Raw genomic sequence first — 21,524 nt, 5'->3', positions numbered from 1 at the left:
AAAAGGAATTTTGTCTGCTGAGGCCCTTAACTCTTGCTTTACTTTCCAACTACTACATCCAAGGAAGTGCCCACCCCCACACTTTGTGAGCCATAACATCCCGTCCCAACTGCAGGCCAGCAGAAGGGACTGGCTTTCCTCTGCTTCAACTTTTCAGAGCACAAGGAAACATTGTGACAAAGTTAACAGTTGACAGCTATTTACATCTGAGCAGAAAATTGTTTTTTTGTTTTTTGTTTTTGTCAGTCATGGGGCTTGAACTCTGGGCGTAGGCGCTGTTCTTGCACTCTACTGCTTGAGTCACAGTGCCAATTCTGGTTTTCTAGTGGTTTATTGGAGATAAGAGTCTCATGGACTCTACTGCCTGGGCCGATTTTGAACTGTGATCCTCAATCTCAGCCTCCTGAGTAGCTAGGATTATAGGTGTGAGCCACCGGCGCCCAGCTAGAAAATTGTTTTCATTCCACTAATTCACTTTAGTAGGCATTTTACAAATCCTTAATTCCTACTAAAGTGAACTGGTTAAATTCCTACTAAAAGAGTGATGCATGCCTGTAGTCTCTGCTCCTCCTAGAGGCTAGGGGGGAGAGAGGATGGCTTGAGACCATTCTGGGCAACAGCAAGGCCCTGTCTCAACAGTAACTTCCTACTGCATTATTGCGCTTTTAGAACTCATGAATAAGGCGGCAGCACTGCAGCCTCGACTTCCAGTACTTGGGAGGCAGAGGCAGAGGAGCTCTCAAACCTGAGTTTGGGAGCAGTTTGAGCAGAGACCTCAAGGGTTTTAAACTCTTTTGGTCGGTTATGGGGCTTAAACTCTGGGCTTCAGTGCTGTCCCTCATCGCTCTGCCACTTGAGCCACACTGACACTTCTGGTTTTCTGGTGGTTAATTGGAGATGAGTCTCACGACTTTCCTACCCCAGCTGGCTTTGAACCTTGATCCTTAGGTCTCAGCCTTCTGAGTAGCTAGGATGACAGGCGTGAGCCACCAGCATATAGTGACTTCAGTTATTGTATGTATAAACTGGATTGTAATGAGTATCAAATGAGAGAACCTAGAAAATTGGAGATATGTAAGCACAACCATCTAACGATGTGACATAAATCCTGTTGGGAACGTCACATACACAAGGGTGGCGTGTACAGATCGAAACCCGTGTTCCTGCAACACGGCCATCTGCACTGGCTGACTTGGGTAAGTCTGTTCTGTCTTCTGGAATAGAAGCTGATGAGAGCCAAGAGTGTGGGGCCCTCCCTCCGGTGGGGGAAGAGGTGCTGGCTAAAGATGGAGGGCAGTCAGGAGACAAGATCTATTCCACGAGAAGTGCTTTCAGTCCCAGAACCATCAAGAGCTGTTCAGTGGTGACTATGTTTTTAATGTCTGAAACAGAACAAAAGTCCTATGCACGCCTGCCTCGGGATAGCAGAGTCCCCCAGCCATCTGGCTGAAGCTCTAGGAATTCAGATAACAGCCAGGCAGAAACCTTGAAAATTTGGGGGGAAAAAACCCTCAACTTACTGATCATCAAAGATCACCATGGGGTGCTGGGAAGGTGGCTCAGTGGTAGAGCGCTTGCCTTGCATGCATGAGGCCCTGGGTTCGATTCCTCAGCACCACATACGCAAAAAGAAAAAAGCCGGAAGTGGCGCTGTGGCTCAAGTGGTAGAGCGCTAGCCTTGAGCTGAAGAGCTGAGGGACAGCACCCAGGCCCAGAGTTCAGGCCCCATGACTGGACCCAAAAACAAAACAACAAAGATCACCATGGTGGCTCCTGTGTTAGTGCTGTCACACCAGGAGACAGCTCATCTGGGAGGGGCCCTGGGAGGGTCTGAGTTTCACGATGAACAGTTGGGGATGCTTTACGTTGGTTTTATTTACATTGTACATGCGTTCAGTTAATTTTTTTATTTTTATTTTTTAGTTGCTAGGTAGTGCTCAGACTACCACAGAGCTTCATCCTCAGCCCCTAAATTAACATTAAAAGGTGTGTGGGGGGGGGGGGAGGGTTGCCCTGAAGGTGTGACTTAAGTGGTAGAGCACCTGCCTCACAGGCCCATAGTGGAACAGGCTTGTCATCTCAGCGACACCAGGAAGCAGAAAGAGGAGGATCACAGTCCAGTTCCATCTGGCCAAAAAAATCAAGAACCTATCTCAAAAATGACAATAGCAAAAATGGCTCAAGGTGCAGCTAGGTGCCTACCAGGTGCAAAGCCCTGAGTTCAAACCAGGACTTCCCTTTCCTCCAAAAGAAAGAGAGAGAGACAGAGACAGAGACAGAGAGATTGAAGAGATCCAACATTGAGATACTGCATATGGGCCTTATTTAGATTTTCATTTGTACCAATTACCCAGGAGAAAATACCTTTGAGATATTCCAATGTGGACTAAGTACTAGAGCATACTTGAACTCAGGGCTTGGGTGCTGTCCCTGAGCTTTTTTGCTTAAGGCTGGTGCTCTACTGCTTGAGCCACATCTTCATTTCTGACTTTTGGTGATTAACTGAAGGTAAGAATCTCACAGACTTTCCTGCCTGGACTGTCTTCAAACAATAATCCTCAAATCTCAGTCTTCTAAGTAGCTTGCATTACAGGCGTGAGCCACTACTGGTATACTCATTTTGGGGAGTGTATTAATGGCTTTGCAGAGTCTGGGTATATAGTTCAATGGTAGGGTATTTGCCAGGCATGAGCAGAATGAAAGAGCTTTTTAAACAGTACTGGGGTTTGGATTCAGGGCCTTGTTGCTTCTTAGGAAAGTAATCTGCAATTTGATCCAAGTCTTTTTTTTTTTTTTTTTAAATTATTTCTCAGTGTCTTGTACTTCATGCCCTGACCACCTGGCACCTCCTGAGTAGCAGGGTTAGGGATGTAATATTATGCCTAGCTCCAACCCAGAGGTTCATACATGCAATGCATTAAGCTTTCTAAAGTTTGCCAGAAAAAAAAGATATAGAAGATGAAAGGTAGGTTAGGTTGCAAGTTTGTATCTTAAGCATGAGACCAGCCTGAGCTACACTTTGATGGATTCCATAGCAAGACCATACCGCAAATAAAATCCTAAAACCTTTTAGTATACAATACACAGCATACATATATGTTCTTTTTTTTTGGTCGGTTGTGGGGCTTGAACTCTGGGCCTGGACACTGTCCCTCAGCTCTTCAGGTCAAGGCTAGCGCTCTAGAGCTTGAGCCACAGCGCCACTTCTGGCTTTTTCTGCTTATGTGGTGCTGAGGGATGGAACTCAGGGCCTCATGCATGCAAGGCAAGCACTCTACCACTGAGCCATCTTCCCAGCCCCAATACTAGATCATAGAAAAAAGAATAATCGAAATACTGATAAAAAGTCGAGAAGTAAATGAGTACTGTAGTGTCATACATTATTAAAAAAAAAAAAAAAAAAACTAGAAAAGACTGGACAGCAGGCTGAGATCTAAGGATACATGTTCACAACCCGCTGGGCAGGAAAGTCCTTTAACCTCTTATCTCCAATTAGTCACCAAAAAGCCAGAAACGGAACTGTGGCATAAGTGGTCAAGTGCTGGTCCTGAGCAAAAAGAGCTCAGAGATAGTGCCCAGGCTCTGCATTCAAGCCCCGGGACAATACCAAAAAGGCAAACAAAACACAAAACAACAACAACAAAAACCTAGGACTGAGATCCGTGGAGCAGAACAATGCTCGTAAGTAATGGATAATCCCAGTAGCATTTTGAGTCATTGGAAAAGTCATTAGTCTGTTTAAATATTTACAGCACCATGAAGATACCTTAAGTTACATAAAAGTATATCCTGGTTAGATTTAAGTGTTAAATCTAGTGTGGGTGAGTCGAAGCTGTTTTCCTAACATAACAGAAATAGATACATGTGTTGGAAGTAAAATACAGGGGCAGTGTGGGAGCTGGCGGGAAGATCCAGTTTCCTTCCCACTTCCTTCCAGCTGGCGCCCCTGCGCCCCGCTCTCCGGAGCCAGCCGGGCAGCACGGAGCTCACGACCTCAACGTCTCCCGGGTGGGTCCCCTGGATGCCGCCCTGTCCCTTCTGTTCACGCTGGGATCATTTCCTGGGCATGCTGGCACGGGCTGGGCAGGCCAGGACTTGGGAAGACGAAGCAGGAGAATCTGGGGATTGAAGATCAAGTCTGGACTCGACAACGAGATCGAGTCTCGAAAAAAAACAACAAATCAAAACAACACACACAATCTAAAAAACACAAAAGACTCACACCACGCACCCCAGATGGGACTCGAACCCACAATCCCTGGCTTAGGAGGCCAGTGCCTTATCCATTAGGCCACTGGGGCTTCACGCAAAAAGCGTCAGCTCCGATGCCTCTTAAATTGTGACGCCGTGTGCTGCGTGATGACATCACGTCCGGCTGTAATCAGAAACAAAACCAATCACACGGAAGGGAGGAGACGCCGGATAGTATCCGCGGACCAGGGGAGTCCTTGGCTCAGTGGTGCGGCGGCTCTGGTGTCTCTCAAAGCAAGGATCAAAAGTGGAATTCTGTTGTAGGATTGTAATGGGTGGGATTAAAACGTTCCGACCACGAAGGGACTCGAACCCTCAATCTTCTGATCCGAAGTCAGACGCCTTATCCATTAGGCCACGCGGTCCACTCCCTGGCTGCCTTTGCCAGGCACTATTAGTTGGTCCACCAGCCATCACTTGCGGCCTCAGGGCACGCAGGCGACTCGGTCGCGGCTTGTGGTTTGCTCTGCCGCGTTGGCTTACTCCGTCCGCCGCCGCCGCGCCTCCGCACCGGGACACTGCGTGCGGCGATCGTTCCGGGCGCTCGGGCAGGGCGTGGGCTAGCGGCTAGGGCATTTGGCTGCGAGTCAGGAAGCCGTGGGTTCGAGTCTCTTCTGCGAGGTGCAGAGGTGCAGCGCCCCCGCCCCCCGCGACGCGTGTCACTGCGCCGCAGTCGGCGCTGTGCGGGGTTCCACGGGCGGCGCCCGCGGGCTCGACCTCCACGACCTCTGCGCCCGGACCTTGGCCTGCCGCAGTGTCTGAACACGTGTTTGCACACGCGCGATCACGGAACACGTGGATGCAGCTTTTTGTCGCGCCCCAGTGGCCTAATGGATAAGGCACTGGCCTCCTAAGCCAGGGATTGTGGGTTCGAGTCCCACCTGGGGTGGTGCCCTCATTTGCAGCTTTTCAAGTGAATTTTGGTGGCAGGACTTCGCGTATAGAAGGGCGGTGGCCACGCAGTTCCCCTACTTGGCCTTGTTTTTCTTCCCACGTCGGTATGGAGACTCTCCTTTAGGTCGCAGTGCAGTGGGAGGCTAAGGTGGATCGATACATCCCTGTCGTTTGGTAAAATAAACACACCCTTACCCCAGGTGGGACTCGAACCCACAATCCCTGGCTTAGGAGGCCAGTGCCTTATCCATTAGGCCACTGGGGCTCACAGCACGTGCTTGTTGCCCCTATGCCTCTAATGGACGGCGCTTCCAGGACGGTGACCTTGTAGTGTCTTCAGGAGCAGAGAGCTGGGCCAGCAGCAGACTCCAGCCCAGTCCCAGTACACAAGGGAGCTGGGGCCGCGCTGGGGGCCTCGCTGGGCCGCGCTGGGGCCGTGATGGGGCTGCTGCCTGAGGCCGCGCTGGGCCGCGCTGGGGCTGCCCGAGGCCGCGCTGGGGCCTCACTGGGGGCCGCACTGGGGCCGCGCTGGGCCGCCCGAGGCCGCGCTGGGGCCGCGCTGGGCCGCGCTGGGGCTGCCCGAGGCCGCGCTGGGGCCTCACTGGGGGCCGCGCTGGGGCCGCGCTGGGCCGCCCGAGGCCGCGCTGGGGCCGCGCTGGGCCGCGCTGGGGCTGCCCGAGGCCGCGCTGGGGCCTCACTGGGGGCCGCGCTGGGGCCGCGCTGGGCCGCCCGAGGCCGCCCGAGGCCGCGCTGGGCCGCGCTGGGGCCGCCGGGACATCTGCACCAGGGATGCACTTTCCTACTGCTCTGGGCTTGTTGTGTCCATCTATAGTCAAACCCATGTGTGTGTGTGGGGGGGGAGGAGGGCACTTCACAAAGAGGAAAAATACCCTATCAGGGTAACCCAAGAACTTTAGGCTGAAGATGAACAAATAGGAATCATACCCCTGAAAGGAAAACACGGACAGTCGTCCCCCAAAGGTCCTGTTAGGCCTGTCTGTTCTGTATGTATGCATCAGGCAAAGGGGTACTTCACCCTAGTCTTGCTTTCCTGTTGGAGCAGAATACCCTGCCTTAGGCAAGTGATAAACATAGTGTCCATTTGTTTGTTTGTTTGGTTATTTATTTAAAATCTTGTTTAAGAATGACAAACAGGGGCTGGGAAGGTGACTCAGTGGTACAGTGCTTGTCTTGCATGCATGAGGCCCTGGGTTCGATTCCTCAGCACCACATAAGCAGAAGCCGGAAGTGGTGCTGTGGCTCAAGTGGTAGAGTGCTAGCCTTGAGCTGAAGAGCTGAGGGACAGCGCCCAGGCCCCGAGTTCAAGCCCCAGGACCCTCAAAAAAAAAAAAAAAAGAAGACAGTGCCTTTGAAACCTAACAATCAGTAGTAACTACAGGTCTTACAATGGCTGTACCACCATGGGAGGCAGAGACAGGAGGATCAGGAATTTGAGGCCAGCTAGGACAACTTTAGGGAGACCCTATCCAAACACACACACACACACACACAATACAGGGGTTGGGAAGTGTGACTCAAGTGGTAGAGGACAAGCACTAGACCTTGGATTCCAGCCTCAGTTCCACCAAAAAAGACTTGAGTCTCCGTGTGTACCTATGCATATGTCTTTGAGCCACTTCCGTTGAGACAAGCATTCCTGAAGTAGTTTTGCGTCTTCTTGAGTATCACCTTAGTGGAATTGTAGTTGTCTCTGTCACTCAGTCCTGAGTCTTTGAGACCTGTCATGTTCATTCTTTTGAACCTGCTTGTGTGTGTGGGGGGGGGGGCGCACGCACTACAGGGTCTTACACTCTCACTTGGTTTTTTTTTTGTTCAAGCTGGTGCTCTACCACTTCAGCCACACCTCCACTTTCTACTCCCCTTTCTTTTGCTAGTTAATTGGAGAGAAGAGTCTCATTCATGGCCTCTTCTGCCCAGGTTGGCTTCAAGATCCTCAGATCTCAACCTCCTAAGGAGCTAGGATTACAGGTGTGAGCCACTGGTGTGTGTCTGTTTCCCCCACCATCCCCTCCTGTGCATTTCCTGCTTTCCCAGGGGCCTTCACAAATCACGTGTCTTCTAAGCCTCCTCTGCTTTCCTTCCTTCCTCCCTGAGTGCTGGCTTGCCTTGTCTGTGTTCCCAATACCCCTCCTTCTTCACCTCACTCCTGGCCACACATCCAGCTCCTGTAGGCCAGGAGGGTTCATGCAGCCATGCTTGGCTGGGGCTTCCTACCCCCAACCCCCAACTCCCATTCTTCCCAGGCCAATGTTGTCCCCAGGTTCCTGGAACACCTGGCATTTCCTCTCCACCTGCCCCTGGGGTCCCTGCCTGCTCACACCCTGGCTGGGCAGTAGCCCCAATAGGGGTGAGGTGTCTTGGCTGGAACCTCTGGGTTCCAGTGAATTGAGCTAGAAACCAAGGCTATGATTCTCTGGAGATGAGCAGGAGTCTCTTATTTAAGCCCCTGTAATGACGAAAGGGTAGCCACTTCCCAGAGGGTCCCAGCTGGGGTGGGGGGCAGGAGATGGTTGTAATTTGCACTCACCATCCCAGCCCCAGGCAGGTCTAGGAGTGACCCCCTCCCCGGCTCACCCCCCTCTGTACCTTGAGTCACCACTGGTTTCTCCAAGAAACACTTTTACCTAGCTTCCCTTCCATGGAGCCGTGTCTTCTATACCACCCCGCCTCTGCCCACCTCGCCTCTGCCCATCCAGCTGCTGTTGTCACCCTGCCTCTGTCTTGAGACCTTTCTTGGGTTACATAAGTAGAATAGAAATCCATTTTCCCCCATTTTTTGGCCAGTCCTGGGGCTTGAGCTCAGGGCCTGGGCACTGTCAATGAGCTGCTTTTGCTCAAGGCTAGCGCTCTGCCACTTGAGCCACAGAACCACTTCTGGCCTTTTCTGTGTCTGTGGTACTGAGGAATTAAACCCAGGGCTTCATGCATGCTAGGCAAGCACTCTACCACTGAGCCACCTTCCCAATGCACCCCCCCCCCCCCGGTGTCCTTTTCTGGGGGTTTGAACTCAGTGTCTCTCACCAGCTCTGCCTCCTGAGCTCAGCTTTTCATTGTCACCTGCTAGAATATCCAAGGATGACTTCCTTTGTTCCCTGCCATCCTCCTCCTCATCCAGTATGTCATACACCCAGCATCACTGAGTTAAAGAACGTTGCACATCCTGCATACGACCCTCAACCCCCTGCTCACCTATATGACGCCAAACAATGTTTCTCTGGTATCTGGCCTGGCCTGCAGGGAGGCATGTACCTGCTCACACCTGGTTCATCAGTGCACATCTGATACATCATGATGTGGTATTTGTCAAATGGGAGAACTTGATCTGACAGTATAGAACATTCTAAGAACTTCCAAGTAATCTTCTGTCATGCAAGCCTCTGTGTTCATCCTCAGAGGACTGTAAAAATCTTCCCAGCCCTGCCTTTGAAGTCTACACCTAACACAGCTCCTCATGCATGCCGCTTCTTCCTTCAAATACTCTATGGCTCCTGTTTGTTTTATTTTTGGGCAGTACTGGGGCTTGAACTCAGGGCCTGGGCACTATCCTTGAGCTTTTTGCTCAAGGCTAGCACTCTAAAACTGGAGCCATAGCACTACTTCTAGCTTTTTCTGAGTATGTGGTACTGAGGAATCAAACCCAGGGCTTCATGTATGCTAGGCAAGCAATCTACCACTAAGCCACACTCCCAGCCCAAGGCTTTATACTCTACTCTTGCTTAGCATTTTCCCTCAAAAGTGATGCTCTATTACTTAAGCTACAGTTCTACTTCTGACTTTTTACTGGTTATTTGGACTTAAGAGTCTATTGGATTTATCTTCCCAGGCTGGCTATGAACTGTGATCCTCAGATCTTAGTTTCCTAAGTAGCTAGGATTATAGTGAGCCACCAGTGTCCAGCTTCTCTATTAAAACCTAACCTCCTACTGGGTGCTGGTGGCTCACACCTGCAATCCTAGCTACTCAGGAGGCTGAGATCCAAGAATCGTATGAAGCCAGCCTGGGCATGAAAATCCATGAGACTCTTTATCTCCAATAAACTACTCGGAAAAAGCCAGAAGTGGAGCTGTGGCTCAAGTGGTAGAGTGCTAGTCTTGAGCAAAAGCAGCTCAGGGAAAATGCCCAGGCCTAGAGTTCAAGCCTCATGAAGGGCCAAAAAAACCCCAAACCTAACCACCTTCCCTTGGATCTGAGGTCTTCTCACTGCCTCTCCCTTACCCCTTAGTCAAGCCCTCAGCCCCATGCAGGACCTACCACTGTTTTCCTCGGCACCTGCAGACAGCTGTTTCCTGTTCCGTGCTCACACTGTCTTGTGTTCACACTGTCTGTCCCCTTCAGACGCCATGTCCTACTCCCTCCCTGATTAAAACGCACACCTTTCCCAAAGCTCAGCCGAAATGGCTGCTTACTCGCTTCAGCCCTCAAGGACAGAGCCAGAACCCTCTGCCCTGCACCACGTTAGGACGGTTGGTGTCCAGGAGGATCTATCTCACTGAGAGAAAAAGTAAGAATTCGGCTCTGAGGCATTCTGAATGGGGAGTGGAGCCCAGCAAGCTGGGGAGTTTACTGGGGCCAACAATGTTGGGGGACGGGAAGAACAATGACACTGCCTAGGGACCACGGATGGTGCTTGTACGGAGTCAGTGCACAATCATTCGCCACAGACAAATGAAACAGAGCCATCTTCTTGTGGTGTTACTGCGACGTCCCAAGCACTGGTCTTTGCTGCTGCGGGTGATGTCAATCCACATCTACCCTCCTGCTTGTCTTTATGGCAGAACTGATTCTCTTTTGTCTCAGCCTTTCCCGATTCATGTTTTCTATCCTAGAAACAAAAACACCGCAGTGAGGCCCAGATGTCCAATCAGTGCTTTTCAGAGTGGAGAGAGGAGCTGGAAGCCGAGCATCCCCGCCTGCAGGTGCCAGAGGTGTACCTCAGCCAGGGTCAAAGTCCTCACCACTCCTCCTCCTACCCACCTCCCCCCCCCCCCCCACCTGCTGGGAGCTCCCAGGCGCCACCCTGCCTCCTCTTCTCACCAGTGCAGCCTTTGGCCACACAGACCAGTTCATAAAAGCCTAGGGCACTGTCTGATACCTAATTCTCTGGATTTGAGCATCTTCTCTGGATGGCTCCTTGGGTGTCTGGCTGGCCTCAGCGATCATATCTCGAATTTTCTGTAGGCAGTCTGCTAGATTGCGGAATTGAAAGCGGCTGCTTTCAGAGGTGACTATCAACTCTCCTGCTCGGTTGATCTTATTTTTATGCTGCAGAGAACAAACACAACAATGGGTCCGGCAGGGGCAGGCTTAGCTCTCCCTTCCCTGCCCCCGCCCTCCCCCCCCCCCCCCCCCCCCCCCCCCCCCCGTGGCACCAGGAGGAAGATGGGGAGAAGAGTACCCTGACAGCGATCTTCTGCCGCACGGGCTCTGCCATCCAGTCAGCAGATGCCAAGTGGAACCTGACCTCTGCCTTGGAATTCACTGTGGATGAAGGGAGAACAGGGCACACATAGATCACAAGGCTCTTAGGAGGTGCCCAGGGGACCCCGACCACACACACTGAGTTCTGTATCAACCAGCCCCAGCACAGGCCTGCAAAGCTAGTGGACTAAGACAAAAGAGATCCTGGGAACCCAATGTACAGTGCTCATGTACAGTTCTACTGTGGTCCCAAAAAGAAAAGGAGGAGTGTGTCCCATAAGGAAGGAAGGGAACCAGCAGGCACCGGTGACGCACGCCTGTAATCCCAGCTACTGAGGAGGCTGAGATCTAAGGATCATGGTTCAAAGCCAGCCTGGGCAGAAAAGTCCATGAGCTTCTTATCACCAATTAACCACCAGAAAACCAGAAGTGGAGCTGTAGCTCAAGTGGTAGAGTGCTAGCACTGCATACAAAAGCTCAGGGACAGCACTCAGGCCCGATTCAAGCCCCAATACTGGCACAAAAAAAAAAAAAAAAAAAAGTAAAACAAAACAAAAAGAATGCAGGAAACCTGTTCCTGGACCAGGCTAGCAGCTCACACTGAGTTCTCTTTGTTCAGCTTCACAAGCCAGTCTAGCAACCCACAGCAGAGAGCCTACGGTCAGACCACACTCAGAAGAACAGAGAGGATTATTCTAAGCTGGTGGCGCGTAAGATGCTGCTGAAAAATCCCTTTATTTCACAGGCATGCATACACAGTGCTCCCTCCTCAAGCCCATCCCCTAACTGAGTTTTAAAGCAAAAGAACACACCAAGGTGCTGTACCTTTGTTAACGTTCTGACCCCCGGGCCCACTGCTCCGACAGTAAGATATGGTCAGGCGGTCTGTGAAATGGAGGAACACACACACACAAATGACTATCACACACCCAAATACGCAAACTGCGAACCCACCGTCAGTCCAGCTGCCCCACCGCACAGCCCTGCCCTCCAGCCACACACAGTCAAACACAGAGTGAGGCTGGAGGTGTGGCTCTAGGGGCAGAGCACCTTGCCCAGCAAGCAAAAAGTTCTGGATTTAAATTCTGGTACCAAGCCAGGTGCCAGTGGCACTAGCTATTCAGGAGGCTGAGATCTGGGGCTTGAGATTTGAAGCCTCCTGGGCAGAAAAGTCCATGAAACTCCAAATAACCAGCAAGAATCCAAGTGGTGGTATGGCTCAAGTGGTAGAGCGCCAGCCTTGAGTGAAAATGCTCAGGGACTATGCCCACGCACCAAGTTCAAGTTGGATTGGAGGCAGAGTTCAAGTAGTAGAACACTAGCTACAAGCAGAAAACACTGAATGAGAGCAGAAGGCCCTGAGTTCAAGCCCCAGTACCAATACACACACACACGAACAAAAGACAGAGAGAGAGAGAGAGAGAGAGAAAGCAAGCAAGCTCACTCTTCAATTGTGTGGTAACCTGTATAGCTGTACATGAGTAGCTACACGCCATTTACTTTTTACCCAGAAACCATTTCTTTCTTTTTTTTTTTGGTCGGTCCTGGGGTCTGAACTCTGGGCCTGGGCACTGTCCCTCAGCTCTTCAGCTCAAGGCTAGCGCTCTACCACTTGAGCCACAGAGCTACTTCTGGCTTTTTCCACTTATGTGGAGCTCAGGAATCGAACTCAGGGCCTCATGCATGCAAGGCAAGCACTCTACCGCTGAGCCACCTTCCCAGCCTCAAACTATTTCTTTTCCTTGAGTGGGTGAGGGATTTTGGAAGGAACAAGTGTGAGATGGAGGGGGGCGCTCTACCATCTAGCCTCTCTTTTTTTTTAGTCTGAGACCAGGACTCAAACTCAGTAACCGACACTTTCGCTCATTGGCAAGTGCTCTACCAAACTGTCTGATATTTTAATGAAAGCCAAATTACTTACCTAGAGGGATGTCATTGATGGCTTGTTTCAAATCACCCTGGAATGTAATGTACACAGTGTCAAAGAAGTATTACCTGCTGGGTGACCCCCTAACTGGTCCAGGGCAACAAAAGAAGTAGCTTTAAAACTGTAATTCTCTCAAATGAAATAATGAGCATTTTCAAGTGTCCAACAAAATCATCAGATCAGAGTGACAGAAGCAGTATTCTGCTGATTCCAGAAATGCCCCCTTAGAAACACTCCTGAGGGCTGGAACTGTGGCTTAGCTTAGCATGCTTACCTAGCATGCATGAAGCCCTGGGTTCAATTCCTTGGTACCACGTAAGCAGAAAAAAGCCAGAAGTTAGCATTGTGGCTCAACTGGCAGAGTACTAGCCTTGAGCAAAAGAAGCTCAGGGACAGAGCCCAGGTACTGAGTTCAAGACCTAGGACTGGCAAAACAAAACAAAAGAAAAAACCCAAAACTCCGCTCCTCTAGGAAACAGAATTCACATCTGCAGCTGCCCCTGACTGAGTGGACATAAGCTCTTGGGAGGCACGGCCAGAGACCTGCACACATGCATCTGTATGTAGCTGCAGAACAGAGCCAACATCCACTGTCACCCTTGAGCCTCAAGCCTGGTCACCTCTGCTCCCGACTCCTTTGGGTGTCACAGGAGACTCCCAGGTGAGGGCACCTACCTTGATTGGGCCTGGGCAGGCTCCTGTCAAACTACCTTAGCCCAGGACTTATCTATCATGTGTTTCTCCCTAAGCTCTTTGTCCTCTTCAGCCTTAAATCCTTGAGGCCCAGCACAATCACTACCCTCTCCAAGGCTTTTCTGGCCCACTAAGCACAAAGCATCTTTGTCTGGACGCCCTCTGGCTGCTGACATCCAAGCCCAAACATTCCTTCTGGCTGCCTGCATCCCTTTTGTCTTAGAATGACTGAGGAAAGCTGGGTGCCAGTGGCTCACTACTGTAATCTTGGCTACTCAGGAAGCTGAGAGCTGAGGATCATGGTTCAAAGTCAGCTGGGCAGAAAAGTCCCCATGAGACTCTTATCTCCAATTAACCACTCAAAAACTGCAAGGGCAGCAGTTGCTCAAAGTGGTAAAACACTAGCCTTGAGCAAAAGAGCTCCGCAGGGCCCAAGCCCTGAATTCAACAACAACAACAAAAAGAATGACTGAGGGAAGATATCTCCCTATATCTCTTCCTTAGAATCTCTTTGTGTGCGTGTGCGCGCGTGCGTGGGCATGTGCTGGGGCTTAAGCCAAGGGTCTCATGATGCTCTACTACTTGAGCCATCCTTTAGGTCTGGCATTTTGCTGTTTAATTGGAAATAGAGTCTAGCAGACTTTTCTGCCTGGTCTGGCTTCAAACCATGATCCTCCAGATTTCAGCTAGGATTGCAGGCATAATCCTGGCCTTTGTAATCTTAAATACTGGTGTCTGCCTGAAATCCTTTCTCTGTTCATATTTCCATGATGAAAATATCATCTGTGGGCTGGGAATGTGGCTTAGTGGTAGAATGCTTGCCTAGCATGCATGAAGCCCTGGGTTCGATTCCTCAGTACCACATAATAAGAAAAATGCTGGAAGTGGTACTGTGGCTCAAATGGTAGAGTGCTATAGCCTTGAGCAAATGAAGTTCAGGGACAGTGCCCAGGCCCTCAGTTCAGGCCCCAAGATTGGCAAAAAAAAAAAATGTCATCTGTGTTGGTGACTGACTACTTGTTGGCTCAAACCTCACAACTTCAGTTCTATATGTAAAGTCACTTCTGAGATGCTAATGTACTTTCACACCTCACTGTCACTGGAGACTGCCCTGTCTGCATACACACAGAGGCTAGAATCTGATCAATTTAGAGTACTTCTCCTGTTTTCACCCTGCTTGTCCTCTCTTCCTACGTTATTATTATGATGATGATTATGATGATGATGATGATTATTATTATTTTGCTAGCCCTAGGGCTTGAATTCAGGGCTTGGGCACTGTCCCTGAGCTTCTTTTGCTCAAGGCTAGCACTCTACGACTTGAGCCACAGCACCACTTTTGGCTTTTTCTCTGTTATGTGGTACTGAGGAATCGAACCCTGGGTTTCATGCATGCTAGGCAAGCACTCTACCAACTAGGCCACACTCTCAGCCCTCTGGCTGCATTATTACAATCTCCTAATTTATCTTGCGATGGCCATTGTTTGTGAGTGGCCAGACTCTATAAAAGATCCTTGTAAAACTGGGTTCTAACATTCCATTCTCTACCTCAACTCTCCAAAAGGTCTCCACTGCATTCAGAGGAAAGGTTAACGGCCAGAAGACGCTTTCCCCAACTACCCTTCTCCTATGTAGCTTCACTCTAGACTTGCTCTGATCAGCCATACCTGTCCAGCGTGCTACTGCCTTGAGAGTTTATGTGCTGCTCACATGTGGCTGAAATCTGTATTTCTCTAAGTCTGTTTATCTGAGTCTATACATATACGTGAAGGGATTATGAAAACCTGAATACAGGGACTGCCTTGGGAGCATAAAACACACCTGGGATGTTCACCTCCCCCATATTCTCACAGCTCATTGATTTGTTTCTTCTACTGTTACTTAAATGCCAACTCTTCATAGGCCCTATCCTACTTTATTTATTTATTTTTTGGGTCCGGTCGTGGGGCCTGAACTCTGGGCCTGGGCGCTGTCCTTCAACTCTCCAGCTCAAGGCTGGCACTCTACCACTTGAGCCACAGCGCCACTTCCGGCTTTTTTCTTTTTTGCTTATGTGGTGCTGAGGAATCGAACCCAGGGCCTCATGCATGCAAGGCAAGCGCTCTACCACTAAGCCACCTTCCCAGCCCCTTAATTAATTAATTTTGTGCCAGTACTGGGGCTTGAATTTAGGGTCTGGTCACTGTCCTGGAGCTTTTTCCCCGCTCAAGGGTAGCTCTCTGGCGCTTGATCCACAACCCCACTTCTGGTTTTTGAATGATTAATTGGAGATGAATCTTACGGGGGCTTTTCTGACCTGTCTGGCTTCGAACCACGGACCCTCAGATCTCAGTCTCAGTAAGGATTACAGGTGTGAGTCACCGGTACCAGGCAGCAGGCAGCCTCTACCATTATTGTCCATCGTGGAGGGCCAGAATGCCTCTGGGGGTAAGAATGTGGGCCTGACGACCAGGAACAAACGCGGAAAAGCTACAGGCCTCGAAAGAAGTCCATCTAACCAAGTTTCCCAACGCGCCCACCGCTCTAGCCACCGGAGACCGGGCCCCAGCCCCGCAGTGCCCGCGCTGCAGTCCCCGCCCCGCCCCCTGGTTGCCAGGACGACAAGCCCCTCCCCGCCGCCACGTTCTGCGCGGAGGCCTTCACGTGACTCCATGCCCGGCCAATGGAACCCCGTCGGCATGACGTCGTCCTTTCCAGCTCACCGGGACCCTCCAGGCGGTGTCGGAACCCTTGGAGTCGGGGTAGAGTTTGTCCAGGCTGTAGATGCTCTGGAACTCGGTGCCGTCTACCTGCTTGTGCAGAGCCCGGCGGGGACAGCGTGCGGGCGGCGGGAACAGCCAAGTTCCGGCTCGTGTCAGGCCCCAGCGCAGGCACCTGGCGGCCGCCATGTTGGAATCTCAAGCGACTTCCGGTGTGCACGTCCTTCTGCGGTCTGCGCGCTCGCGCTGCGCTAGACACTTCGGTTCCGTCCTGCTTCTGGGGTTGCGTCCCGCTTCCGAGTCTCCTGTCCTGGAGGCGGCAGGCTGGGCGCCCCGTAATACTCCCGGGTCAGCTGTTCCTGGGGAGTCCTGGTTGGCACCCGGAAGACTCCCAGACAGTGGGTTTCCCAAAGAGCCCGCCAGTAAAAGGAACCCTGGGTCAGCTGGTGGTGCGCGCCTGTAATCCCAGCGCTCAGGAGGTAGAGGCTGGCGGGCCGCGCGCCAGTGGGCTACGCTGGGAGACCTTTAAGATAAAACCCAGGATTCCTTGCCCCTAGAAATACTTCTTTTCTCAGTGTGTTCAGCCTCCTCTTGGATCCTTCAATATCCAAATGAAAGCTCTCATTAGTGTAATCTTCCCCTGTGGCCCAATCTTATTTTTCGAACTTGATTGCCTGCCTTCTAGCTACCCATCATCCGATCTTACTTTTCTAATTTAAGTTTCTGTCTCTTAGGCAGAATGTGAGCCCTAGGAGAGAGCCTCCCTGCCTAGCAACAGGAGCATGGCACCTCTGTAGCACTGCACAAATACTGAGCAAGGTCGAGGAAAGACTTGAGACAAGCTGCCCTGGGGTGAATAGAGCAGCTGGCAAAGCTCCCCTCACCTACTGCTGTAGGAAAACATCCAGAATGGAGGTCCTTTTGTGGTGATGTGTATTTGAGAGTTGAGTTTAGATACAGATGAAAGGATTTTGGATCTTTCCAAAAGGCAGCCTATCAGCACACCTTTGCAGGTCTGTAGGGCATGTTAGAAAGGAAGGTCACAGAGGAAAGTATTTCCAAAGCGTTGACAACATTCCCTCCCCCCCAGCTTCCAGGATTAGGAAGGTGATTTCTTCTAGCCAGGAAGTAAAGGGGAGCCTGGAGAGGTAGGTACAGAGGGCCATAGTTATATGTTTGTATATAGGGGGAGGGGGTACTAAGACTTGAACTCAGGGCTTTTCACTCAGCTTTAGCTTCCCCTGCTCCAAGGCAGGTGCTGTACCACTTAAGCCACACACTCACGTCTAGCTTTTGGCTAGTTAATTGGAGACCAGAGTCTTGGGCTTTCCTGCACAGACTGGCTTTGAAATAGGATTCCCTTGCAAGGTGCCAGTGGCTCACGCCTGTAATCCTAGCTACTCAGGAGGCTGAGATCTGAGGAATACAGTTCAAAGCCAGCCCAGGTAGTTAAGTCCTTGAGACTCTTATCTCCAATTAACCACCAGAAAACTGGAAGTGGTGCTGTGGCACAAGTGGCAGAGCGCTAGCCTTGAGCTGAAGAGCTGAGGGACTGTGCCCAGGCCTGGAGTTAAAGCCCCACAACTGACAAAAAGAAAAGGATCCTCAGATCTCAGCCTCCTGAGTAGCTAGAATTATAAGTATGAGCCACTGGCACCCAACCTGCAAAGCAACCCCTCCCCATCTTTTTTTTTTTTTTTTTAAATAGCTCTGCTAAAGCATGAACTCCTGAACTGAGAAGCTCTTAATTCTGAAAAGGTTCCAAGTAGAGCCAGCAGTTTGAAAACAAGCTAAACCCAAAGTTCCTTTACACAGTGCTGAGGGAAAACAGAACTCAATAAATGTAGTCATTAGTAGTAATGCTTGTGGTAGTTTTCTTCATGAAGAGTGCTATTTTTAGGGACAAAAAACATAATTACCTACAAAAATAAGCCCCTGGGATAGTTTAAGTATTCCCTGGGGATGCTGGCTGATTGAAACCGGAGATTATCATTGAAGGGAGCCTTTACTATCTCTGCATCATTGAGGAGATAAACCAAGGGAGGAATGGCAATTGACATATTCTTTTGGAGCTGTAGGCTGCAATGAAACTCTCCTGGGTCCTTCTTTGTCTGACTTAGTCCCACAGTCCCAGAGGGAACAGAGTTGTCTCCATGGTGACTGGAATGAGCTGCTCAGGAGAGCATAGCTAGTCTCTCACTCAGGTCTAGGACTCAAGATTAGAAATAAGAAAATCAGAGATGGAATCATTGTTGCTCCCAGGCTGCGATCCAGCCTGTGCTTGTGCCGCACAGCCTCAGGAAAAGGAAGCTGTAGGTTTCCATGGCCTCAAATAAACACAGCCTGCTCAGGCCATCTGGTGGCCTGGATTCTGGAAGAGGTGGGGGTAGAGGAGAGAATGAGACAAGCTGCCCTCGGATGGAGAATAGAGCAGCTGGCAAGCACCCCTCACCTGCTGCTGTAGGAAAACATCCAGAATGGAGGCCCTTCTGGGAGAACCAGGCCTGAGAGAAGCCACCTGTTCCCCTAGAAAGGCCCACACTGAAGACTGGCGTCACTTTTTTCCTTCCCCTCCTCAGTCCCTTCACAGGTTGAGATAGTGCTTCAGGAGGGGGACATTCATGGCAAGAGAAGAAAGAGGAGAAAAGGACAAAGAATCATCGATGGGAAGCATGGTGGTACATGCCTGTAATCCCAGAACTCAGGAGGCTAAGGCAGGAGGATTGTCAATTTGAGGCCAGCCTGGGCTACCTATTGTTTTTGTTTTGTCAGTTGTGGAGCTTGAACTCAGGCCTGGGCAATGTTTCTCAGTTTTTCTGCTCAACGCTAGGGCCTTACTGCTTTGAGCCACAGCCCACTTCCAGTTTTCTGATGATTAACTGGAGATAAGACTCACGGACTTTCCCACCTAGGCTGGCTTTGAACTATGAGCCTCAGATCTCAGCCTCCTGAGTAGCTAGGATTACAGGCTTGAGCCACCAGCACTCATCGTGGGCTACATATTGAGATTCTTCTTCAAAAAACAACTCATCAAGCCATTCCTGGTAGCAGATGGGCTCACAGATACCACTCCCCACGTGTGTGTGTGTGTGTGTGTGTGTGTTGGTCCTGACACTAGAACTCAGGGCCTGGGTGCTGTCCCTGAGGTTTTCCTCAAGGCTGGTCCTCTACCACTTGAGCTACAACTCCACTTGTGACCTTTTTTTTAAAAAAAATCCTTTATTGCAGGTAAGAATTTCACAGACTTCCCTGCCTGGGCTGGCTTTGATCTGTGATCCTGAGATCTCAGACTTCTTAGTAGGTAAGATTACAGGCACAAGTCACTTAGAGTCCAGCTAGGAATTTTCTTTTTCTTCCAGATACTTGAGGAATGTTAGCTTTTCCTGAAGCTCTGGGGTGGGAAATCCAGTCTTGACTAGCTCTGTCCACAGTGCATTTCCTGCTTCCTGAAGGCACATGGCAGGTCTGTGGCAGGAGTGTGTACAACTTCACCTCCTTGCTGGAAACTGCTTTCTTTACCCCCTCCTCCTGTCTGTCCTGCCCCCTGAAGACAGTCACTCAGTGGGGCTCTTGGGAGTGGGGAGGTGCCAGTTCCATCCAGTAAGGAAGCTACAGGGAGTGAACATCCACTAGCTAAGGCCCCAGTAGTGATCAGAAGGGAGAGGGTAGTTTTAGCGTTGAGGGAGAATGCTGAGTTCTCCAGGCTCTCTCCTGTCATCCTAGCTACTCAGGAGGCTGAGATCTGAGGATCAAGGTTCAAAGCCAGCTCAGGTAGAACAATCTCCAGCTCTTGTCTCCAATTAACTGGCAAAAAACCAGAAGTGGAGGTATGATTCTAGTTGCAGAGCACCAGCTTTAAGCAAACAACAAACAACAACAACAACAACAAACCACTTAAGCAAGAGTACAAAGCCCTGAGTTCAGGCCCCCAGTGCCTCCAAAAATGATTTAACGTCAGTATACCTGCGCTGAACATACGTGCCCTGGCTGATGTAGAACCACTCTCCAATTTCCCCATCACCTCATCTTCTATTTTGGTTTAATTTTAACTGATTTGGGGGCACGATCCCCCCCACACCAAAGTAGATGCTCCAATGGAATGGGGGCTCTGTCCAGTAAGTTGGCGACTTCCTCCAGAGCTCGCTTAGAACTGTACAGATGCTCCTGGTATTGCAGTGAACAAGGACAGGCTGAGAAGCCAGGCGCTCAGGAAGATCATAGGAAAGGCAGGCCTGTGACACACACACACACACACACACACACACACACACACACACACACACACACACGCACACACACACACACACGCACACACACGACTGTAGGGCTGGCCGGGTGCTGCTGGCTCACTCCTGTAATCCTAGCTGAGGAACATGGTTCAAAGCCAGCCAGGGCAGGAAATTCCGAGAGACTCTTATCTCCAATAAGCCACCAGAAAACCAGAAGTGGTGTTGTGGCTCAAGTGGTAGAGCTCTGGCCTTGAGCTGAAGAGCTCAGGGACAGCGCCCAGGCCCAGAGTTCAAGCCCCATGACCCACAAAAAAAAAAAAAAAATAGACAGCAGGGCTGTTTTGGCTTTTAGAATACTGGTACTTTTTTTTTTTTTTTATTAAAGAAGAGAATAAAGCATTTGTAAATATATTTCTCTCATGTACACTTCAAAGGGGATGCTGGGTGGCTGCTACAGAGCTGGGAGCAAAGAGACCAGAGCTCCCCCCTCCCACCCCAATAGGACAGAGACATGAAGGCTGGGAACTGTCCAGCCCCAAAGGGTGAGATTCCAAGTTGTCTGAACAGAGACCCAGCGGGCGGCTGGTGTCACAGTGCCTCCAGGAGCTCGGTGGCATCTCCAGGGAGGTCAGGCATGCTAAGAAAACCCCTTTACCCATTAGAAAGAATAAGGCATGAAGGTTTCCGCTGTGTTCTCCACTCAGGGCAGGGCCACTGTCTTCCACGGCTTCTTGGACTACCAGGGTCTCAGGGAGGGTGGCAGAAGGAACCAGAAGCTGAGGGCAAGCTGGGGACCTGGACATTTCTTGGATGATTCTCTGAAATCTTAACCCTTTAGGGGTAAGCTGGTGCCTCCAGAGGGCCTTCCCCCCAAAGATGAGAGGTGAAGAGCGGGCATTTCGGGTGGGGAAAGGAGCTCGTTCTTGTCCCTGCCTCTGCCCAATGTGAGGTGAGAGTCATGGGTAGTCCCCAGTAAAGAGGGAAACGGGGTGACACGGAGAGCACTGGCTGGAAGCACATGCCCAAGACATTCTAGGGGGAGGGGGTGTTGCAGCTGCGCCCTGTGCCCGGGCTGGGAGCATGGAATAGATGAGCCATCATGGTCCCTGAGATGGGGCAGCGCAGAGACGGGAGGCAGAGGAGGTTGCAGACATGGGGGGGGCTCCCTAGCCATCCTGGGTCCTAGTGAGTTTCCTGCCCAGAAGGCTTTTCCAAGGCTGGAGGTGGAGGATGTTGGATCTGAGGGAAATGGGCACCACTTGTGTATGGCTGCGGAAGGGGGGGCGCCATCTCCCCCTCCTCTGATTGGCTACAGATCTGTCATGAACTGAGGGTCCCTGCCATGGCTGGAGCAGGGGACACTGGGCCTGGCTTTGCAGTGCCAGGGCCATC

General features: G+C 50.9%; 1 protein-coding gene and 4 non-coding genes across 8 annotated transcripts; 1 reads left to right on the top strand and 4 right to left on the bottom strand.

Annotated features, from left to right (window-relative positions):
- Nucleotides 1–4,228: 4,228 nt before the first annotated feature.
- Nucleotides 4,229–4,301, bottom strand: Trnar-ccu. Its single transcript has one exon. It is a non-coding gene; the product is annotated as a tRNA-Arg (tRNA).
- A 242-nt stretch (nt 4,302–4,543) lies between these two features.
- On the bottom strand, nt 4,544–4,616 carry Trnar-ucg. Its single transcript has one exon. It is a non-coding gene; the product is annotated as a tRNA-Arg (tRNA).
- A 451-nt stretch (nt 4,617–5,067) lies between these two features.
- Trnar-ccu lies at nt 5,068–5,140 on the top strand. Its single transcript has one exon. It is a non-coding gene; the product is annotated as a tRNA-Arg (tRNA).
- A 197-nt stretch (nt 5,141–5,337) lies between these two features.
- Nucleotides 5,338–5,410, bottom strand: Trnar-ccu. The gene has a single exon. It is a non-coding gene; the product is annotated as a tRNA-Arg (tRNA).
- A 4,282-nt stretch (nt 5,411–9,692) lies between these two features.
- Mrpl58 (mitochondrial ribosomal protein L58) lies at nt 9,693–16,108 on the bottom strand. 4 transcript variants are annotated; one of them, XM_042702699.1, is made up of 7 exons: nt 15,907–16,108; nt 12,506–12,542; nt 11,410–11,469; nt 10,562–10,644; nt 10,259–10,428; nt 9,893–9,988; nt 9,693–9,861 (listed from the first exon to the last, which is right to left on the bottom strand). In XM_042702699.1, exons 1-6 carry the CDS (start codon nt 16,090–16,092, stop codon nt 9,904–9,906), a joined length of 621 nt encoding a protein of 206 aa, XP_042558633.1. In that variant the 5' UTR covers nt 16,093–16,108; the 3' UTR covers nt 9,693–9,861; nt 9,893–9,903. The 4 variants fall into 4 exon arrangements, with proteins under 4 accessions (XP_042558633.1, XP_042558632.1, XP_042558635.1 ...); XM_042702698.1 differs by having other exon boundaries at nt 9,693–9,988; XM_042702701.1 differs by having other exon boundaries at nt 9,693–9,983.
- Nucleotides 16,109–21,524: the final 5,416 nt, after the last annotated feature.

The sequence above is a fragment of the Dipodomys spectabilis genome, unplaced genomic scaffold (genome assembly GCF_019054845.1).
Source record: "Dipodomys spectabilis isolate Male_0828 unplaced genomic scaffold, ASM1905484v1 ptg000329l, whole genome shotgun sequence".
Classification (NCBI taxonomy): Eukaryota; Metazoa; Chordata; class Mammalia; order Rodentia; family Heteromyidae; genus Dipodomys; species Dipodomys spectabilis.
The sequence above is the reverse complement of the archived record's forward strand: the minus strand, read 5'-3'. Positions and strand labels throughout refer to the sequence as shown.

Excerpts from the sequence above, each read along its gene's own strand:
- Mrpl58 (XM_042702701.1), bottom strand. The coding sequence starts at position 16,092 with ATGGCGGCCGCCAGGTGCCTGCGCTGGGGCCTGACACGAGCCGGAACT. Across the intron at positions 11,470-12,505 it reads CATCAATGACATCCCTCTAG|ACCGCCTGACCATATCTTAC; the intron begins GTAAGTAATTTG and ends TCCATTTCACAG. Across the intron at positions 9,984-10,258 it reads GCTCAAATCCAGAGAATTAG|AAAACATGAATCGGGAAAGG; the intron begins GTATCAGACAGT and ends TTTCTAGGATAG.